The sequence below is a fragment of the Mangifera indica genome, chromosome 4 (genome assembly GCF_011075055.1).
Source record: "Mangifera indica cultivar Alphonso chromosome 4, CATAS_Mindica_2.1, whole genome shotgun sequence".
Taxonomy (NCBI): domain Eukaryota; kingdom Viridiplantae; phylum Streptophyta; class Magnoliopsida; order Sapindales; family Anacardiaceae; genus Mangifera; species Mangifera indica.
Genome location: NC_058140.1, coordinates 9,704,160 through 9,711,802, shown reverse-complemented (window position 1 = coordinate 9,711,802; position 7,643 = coordinate 9,704,160). Strand labels below are relative to the sequence as shown.

Here is a 7,643-nt window from a genome sequence, read left to right as displayed (position 1 = left end):
GGTATTTTGGGGAAGGTGAGTACTGTTGTGGTATATTTGTGAAAGCTTTAGGATAGGTGATAATTTTGTAGACACGAAATAAAAAAGTGCTAAAAATTTCAATTTCCCTTAGTTTATGAACATTAATGCTTTTTTTTTTTTTGAAAAATAAATATTGGTCTCTATATCATATGGATTATGGAGGTCCTTTCATCCACGTGTAAGCTGACAATAGAAGAGATATCCAATTAGATAAGCTAAGTTATCCTGAATGATCAAGATTAGTTCATTAAATCTCGAGGTTTAATTACATTTCATTTTTTACCGCACACCATACTTCTTGTGATGCTTTTGTAAGAAGTTGAACTACCACCGAAAGCACAAGTTTCCCTCCATAGAAGGTAAATGAGGAATTTACATTTGGGTCTACCAACGTGCCTGTTCTCCACTTTTCACATCTATAAAAGGCTTCCTGTATTTCACATGTATTATCACTTCACAACCACATCTGCCTCTTCAACTCAGGCCTTAATCTACAATATTCCATAATCAATTTCAACAATGGCCAATCTCCGTATCCCATCATTTATCTTACCAATTTTCCTTTTCGCTTTGTCTTCATTAAGCTACAATGCTAATCTGGTGGATGCTCGCCAACTTTTGGAGACACCATTGCCGGAGATACCCAAGCCTGTATTGCCAGAGCTACCACCATTGCCTAAGGTTGATTTGCGGCCAAAACCTAAGCTTCCAAAGCCTAAGCTTCCCAGAGAACCTGAGCTCCCAAAGCCGGAGCTTCCCAGAGAGCCTGAGCTCCCAAAGCCGGAGATTCCCAAAGAGCCTGAGCTCCCAAAGCCCGAGCTTCCCAGAGAGCCTGAGCTCCCAAAGCCGGAGCTTCCCAGAGAGCCTGAGCTCCCAAAGCCCGAGCTTCCCAGAGAGCCTGAGCTCCCAAAGCCCGAGCTTCCCAGAGAGCCGGAGCTCCCAAAGCCGGAGCTTCCCAGAGAGCCTGAGCTCCCAAAGCCCGAGCTTCCCAGAGAGCCTGAGCTCCCAAAGCCGGAGCTTCCCAGAGAGCCTGAGCTCCCAAAGCCCGAGCTTCCCAGAGAGCCTGAGCTCCCAAAGCCGGAGCTTCCCAGAGAGCCTGAGCTCCCAAAACCGGAGCTTCCCAGAGAGCCTGAGCTCCCAAAGCCCGAGCTTCCCAGAGAGCCTGAGCTCCCAAAGCCCGAGCTTCCCAGAGAGCCTGAGCTCCCAAAACCGGAGCTTCCCAGAGAGCCTGAGCTCCCAAAGCCCGAGCTTCCCAGAGAGCCCGAGCTCCCAAAGCCCGAGCTTCCCAGAGAGCCTGAGCTCCCAAAACCCGAGCTTCCCAGAGAGCCTGAGCTTCCCAAAATGCCTTAGCTCCCCAAGGTGCCGGAGTTGCCAGCAGTTCCTCACTTGCCTGACCTTGACAGGCCCACATTGCCCAAGGACTTTCCTGTGATCCATCCTTGAATTAGTCTGTATAAATAATATCTAATTTATGTACTTTATTTATATCGTCTAAGTGTGCTTGCTTGAGCTTATTTGACGTTTCAGTATCGGGAGGGTGATTCATTGTGGTTTCTCTATGTATATATTTATTATTAATTTATGATTCTTGTTTAAGTTTCTCATATATTATTTTTCTGTGATTTATGGTTGAAAAAAAGCATGCAAACCCTTCTAATTTTGATTGAGGAAATGTCAAATGATTTTGGGGTTACTTAAATACGTTTAAACGAATAAAAAATTATTTAAGTTTCCATTCATGGAGGAAATTATGGTGTTCATTCATTCCTTTCCAATTGAAAATGTCTTTGCATCTACCATAGGCAACATCAACTTTTATATTTTCAATTATTGATTTGCAATAAAAAATTATTTAAATTTCCATTCATGGAGGAAATTATGGTGTTCATTCATTCCTTTCCAATTGAAAATGACTTTGCATCTACCATAGGCAACATCAACTTTTATATTTTCAATTATTGATTTGCTTCAATCATTACTCTATCACTTTGTAAACCTTTGGATTATGATTTATGGCCAAAAGATTATTTCTCACCCGGGGTTTGTTAAATGATAAATTTTTATCTATTAAGTATAAAAAAAATTAAATACTCACTCACGAAGTATTTCCATTAATAAAATCTAAGCCAAAAGACTTATTCCCACTCAAGGTTTGCTACAAAGATAAATATGTGAGATTTTAAAAGCTCAAATGTTCATTCATTCCTAAACTTTTATTTCATTGTTAAATATAAGGGTAAAATAGTTATTTTAATAATAATATTAAAAAATATAATTTTATCTCATTTTGTACTCAGGTTTCAAAAATAACAATCTCCCCAAAGTTTGAAAAGTTAACATTTTACCCTTAAGGGTTTTTTCCATTCTTTGACCACCATTGTTACTCTCGACAACCAGCCATGTCCACTCATCTTCCAGATTTGGCCACTCTGGAGACACTGTTGGTGCCGGATGTGCAAAAAATAAAAAAAGGAAAGTCGACAGATCTTGTGGTTCTTCGATTCATCACCCTTCCTTCTTCTGTTTGAGTGATTGATCTTGCATTTGTGGTTGAGAGTCACCGATTCGTGATAGTTTAGATAACGCTTGGCCACCAATGCATCATCAACTCTACCACTGAGCCCTCTTCGATGGTTTCTTGATGCAAAAACTACCCATCATCTAGTCAAAATGGTTAGATGATATCACACAAATCAGTGTGATTTGTTGGACAGAGTTATGCAACGACCAATGCATAGATCAACTAGATGATGCACAAATCCGTGTGTTAAATTGCACAGATTTGTGCAACGTTGTTTGACCATTTCAACTAGATGATGGATGACTTCCACGCTAGGAGACCACCGTGAGGGAAAGAGGTTACCGGTGGTGAGGTTGACGACGTGCTAGAATAATTTGATAGGAAGAATGGTTGTTGGAAAGAGAAAATGTATTTTTTGGGATTATAAGTATAATGTTTTAAACTTTGAGGGGGGTGGTGTTAACCTTAAAATATAAAAACCCTATATGGTAAAGCTGAAAAAGTAATTTTTAAAACAAAGTTTGGGAAAATTGCTAATTTTCAAAACTAAAATAGGAAAAAAGGATAAAAATTTTTAGATACAATTAATAAATTACATTTTTACCCCAAATACTAACTACAAAATTTAATAGACAGGTGGGTATTTAAGTTTTTAAAACTTTATGGGTGGAAGTTTGGGAATACACTAAACCTTGGGTGGGAATAAATCTTTTGGCCCTTTTTGTCCCTTTGATAAAAGAAAAGATGATCTCACCTTTAAAATACAACGTACATATGTTATCATCTTTCATTTTAGGGGGAGCTCCTGCCAATTTGCATGGATGATAAAGTTATATTTTTTTTACTATTGTTGATATTATGTATAGTAAAACTGCATTTTCTTTTACTATTAAACCTATAAAATGGTGTGTTAAGATGTTGGTTTCATGTTCCATGTAAGAAACAAGGGTAAAATTGTGAAAAAAACTATTGTATTTGTGCAATTCATATCTAGTGAAACTTCAAGGGAGCTGTTGTAAAGAAATAGACATAAAAGACTTATAATAGAAGTTCTAAACCACTATAAATTGCTTGTATATTTTCTTTCTCTTATTTCTTTATTTTGTTTAGGACACTTTAAATTATGTTTAATTGTTTATATACTTGTTAAACTTGATTTAGTCTTCTTAGTTTTACAAGAACCATATAAGAAACAATGTGAAGAGAGAACTGACATAAAAATGAACTAATAAATAAAAATGTAGAGAAAACAAATGACATGTAGAGAAACATGAGCCATGGTAAATTACTATATGAATGTAGTATGCAAAAAATGTGCACTATGTAAACATACTAAATCAAATAAGTAAACAAAAAGTAAACAATGTTATATGTACATGACTGCTGAACAAACAGATGACCAACGTGGACCTCACACTCTTAAAGTTACTGTTGGTGCGGTAAATCGTCAACCTAAGGAAAATAAATACATTTGTGTGACATGTACATTCAGAATCTAAACAGTAATTAGACTGATCTATGATCATCCATATGTATTTCATGTATAATCCCATCATGTCAATGAACTGATCAAAGCAGACTTGTAAGCATCTGAGGAGTCATTACGTTGATGGTCTAATCGTTTAGATAACTTTATTGCAAGCCTAATTTTCGTTCTTGAAGTTGATCAGAATTTATACTTGCATAAAATATATGTACGTAATTAGTTATTGATATATCAAACTACTGCATCTTTTTTATATATCAAAAATTTTAAATGTTAGCTTGTCCACAGAACTTTGTGACCTGAAGTATTTACCCTCCGCAGTCCCATTGATGGTAGCCATAAGTACACAAGGCCAATTGTAGTTTGGTATATAGGTGTGGAACTCAAGGGTGGCCATACAGAACAAATACGCAACAAATAAGGTATTAGTATTAGTCCAGTCCATATACACTCCGTTAGTGGGCAATTACTGATGATGGTACAAGAGCCCAAAGTAACCGTCCAAATGTTGTGGAGATAAGAATAAGAATAACATAAGCATATGACATATAAACACCTATAATTGATATCTTAAAATAGATAGGCAATTACGTCATTTCGTAGTTATTGCCCTAGCATAACTAACGACATCCAAAACACTCGTCTACTCTATTTCCCAACCAAGAAGATGTCATGTGTGTCATCATTCGCAACATCGTTATGCCCACCAATAAATGATGTTAGCATATTAGTGGCACGACACTAAACCAACTCAGTCGCCACTAGGTCTTAATGCCTCTGTAGCTTGATTTGATTTGTGGAAGGGCTTACCTGAAATTGCCTTCTCCAAAAGCCGACCATACATGGTGCGAGAACAGCCACTGCCTAATAGAGCATCATCATAAACATTGATTGGGATGACCTCATGTTGTAGAGGCTTATTCTTTGAAGGTATATAGATAATAATATTAATACTAGAATCCTATAAATGAGTAGTTAAGTTTGCAAAGAACACAAAAAAAATATATAAATGGAATTGTAAATTCACAAACATAATGACCATAAAAGACATTTGTTATTTATCTTTATAGAAAATCGATCATGGATGAAAGTCACAAATCATTATTGAAGTTTGACGATAGTACACTCAATTGCCTTGATCTGACAATCACACTCTAAATGATTGCAATGAGGAACCTAATAGTCTGTTTATAACTGAATACCATTTCATTCATCATATCACAAACTTGTACAAAGATGTTGTCAGATCTTCTCTCAAAAGCTTGAGCAAGAGGGCATGAATTTGGCTTAGGAGTGGGCGTATCTTGAGTGTCATCAAAAGATATGTCAGTGATAGCCAAACTGACATCTTAAACAATGGTTAGCGACTGACGAAGTGTAGTATTTAACTTCCTTGGAAATATTTCACTGGTCAATACCAATTTGCCTACATCTCCTTAATTGTTGAAAGTAGAAACCCATAAACATCCTCCTAGAATTGTTAGAACCATTAATCAGTAACATTACATCCAAAAAAAAAACTGACAAACATAGTAAACAATTGATAGTTACTTACTCCCTTGTCACTGAATAGAGTAGTGACATCTTTACAACTAAGGATGTTTTTGGTCCTCCATTCTAACATATGTGGCTTTTCCCAATTTAGTAACCAATTTTGAACCATTTAGGTTATCCAAGGTCCCGAATATCCAAACCTAGAACTAAAAATATGATGTAACAATATATGTTTACCTTGAATGCTAAAGAGAATCCCATGAGTGCATAATGATTAATAAGGGGACCTCTACATGTGGTGGATACTTGAAAGCGACCTCCTCATACTTTCTTTGCATGTACGATTAGCCTTGTATATTTTACATTCAAGTTCCACACTAACATGTCTTATAGGTAATAACCAAAATTCATTAACCATTATGAGAGATGATTAGGAATTGCATTTTTATTGTTTACACCCAGTAGGTGATGGTATAGAAAATACAATATTGTGATTTTGACAACATTCTTGCACTACAAAAAACACTAGCATTAGTAAGAGGAAAATAACAAATGGATAAATATTTGATTGTTATGAGTATTATTTTCATGTTTTAGTGACCAACTATTTTATACTCTTGTTAAAGCTAAATAAATTTATGATTTTAATAAGAAGAAAATGACTTTTAAAAAGTTAATTTCTCGTTGTTAAAAAAATTTAACGACAAGATTTTTTTTATTATTAAAACTTTTTAATGATGAAAATTAAATTTTTAACAACTATTTTCTCTTTGTCAAAGTTGTAAATTTATCTAGTTTTAATGAGAGTATAAATAATTAATCGCTAAAATGATAAAAATAATACTTAAAACTATTAGATGAATTACTTTGTTTCTCGCTAATGTCAATTTATTTTGTAGTGTCATCATTGTCCCCCATATATTTGTCTAATAAATTGAATGCAAATCCCTAAAACTCATAGAATTGCAACCTAAAAGTGCATCTCCTTAAGATAATTTACCCATTTCATGGACAAATATGATTGTATGCTAGATTAGTGACTAAACCTTAATTGTATCATTAGGGTGAACTTTAATAGGTTAAAACAAACATCTAGCCTAAACAAAAGAACCCCTAAGTTGGGTTTGCACAATTTATTTGATGTAGGATATTAAATATACGAGGACCATATTGAATCTTAGTTCCTTTAGATATAGGATTCTTTTAAAGAAGTTATTGCGAAAAATATTTCAATTTATTGTCAGTGAGTTATGTGAATATTCTCAATGGTGTTTTTATGGCCTTAATTCGTGAAATGGTACGGTGAGTGAAATCTCTCTAAACCTAGCTCAAAGCTCACATCATGGCTATTTGACTTCTTTTTTTAGCTCCTCCTATTGATCTTTAAAAATAATTCAAATTTTGATCAATTAAAATGATAAAACAAACAAAAGGGTAAAAATACTTATCTAAAAAAGTTAGCAACCTTACTATATTAAAATAAAAACAAAAAAATTGTAAAATATAAATGATCAATTTACCTCCATTAAAAAAAACAAATCAATTTAGACCCTTTGTGGAAAATATCACATAACCTTTATTAGGCGTGAACCTACCAATTTGCCCCTCACTAGCCACAATGCATACTAAAAACACTTTTGGTGAACAATGAGACTAAGTATGATTTGTCTAGTGAGTGCAATTTTTTTGCCCACCGACAAGAAATGCACCATTTCCAGGCCAAAATAATAATTTCAGGCCATAAATCACACCATAAACTATCCAAAACAATTTTCTATTAATTAATAACAAATTTCAAATTAAAAACTTAAACCAAAATACAAAACACAATGATAAACTTTAAAATACCCATCAAAACCTTTCATACTAACCTTGGAAACCTTTCTAAGGAAAATTTAAGGATGAGGTTGAATGACTTTCTGTCAAGAATCAAAAGATATCATCAATAGCAAAGTTTTTCTTGGTTTATTGGGACAAACGGTCGTACCTTCTTTATTTATTGGGACAAATGCATTTTCTTAGCTATATTTGTTTAATCCTTAATGCATTTTCTTAGCTATATTTGTTTAATCCTTAAAGTGTTGGCTAAAATGATATAGATCTTTATATTTTAATTATTAT

The 7,643-nt window shown here is 34.4% G+C and overlaps 1 protein-coding gene across 1 annotated transcript; it reads left to right on the top strand.

The window, feature by feature from the left end:
* The first annotated feature begins 452 nt into the window (after positions 1-452).
* LOC123212889 (protein PELPK1) lies at positions 453-1,627 on the top strand. The gene has a single exon (XM_044632115.1). The coding sequence runs from the start codon at positions 541-543 to the stop codon at positions 1,369-1,371; it is 831 nt and encodes a 276-aa protein (XP_044488050.1). The 5' UTR covers positions 453-540; the 3' UTR covers positions 1,372-1,627.
* Positions 1,628-7,643: the final 6,016 nt, after the last annotated feature.

Excerpts from the sequence above, each read along its gene's own strand:
- LOC123212889 (XM_044632115.1), top strand. The coding sequence starts at position 541 with ATGGCCAATCTCCGTATCCCATCATTTATCTTACCAATTTTCCTTTTC.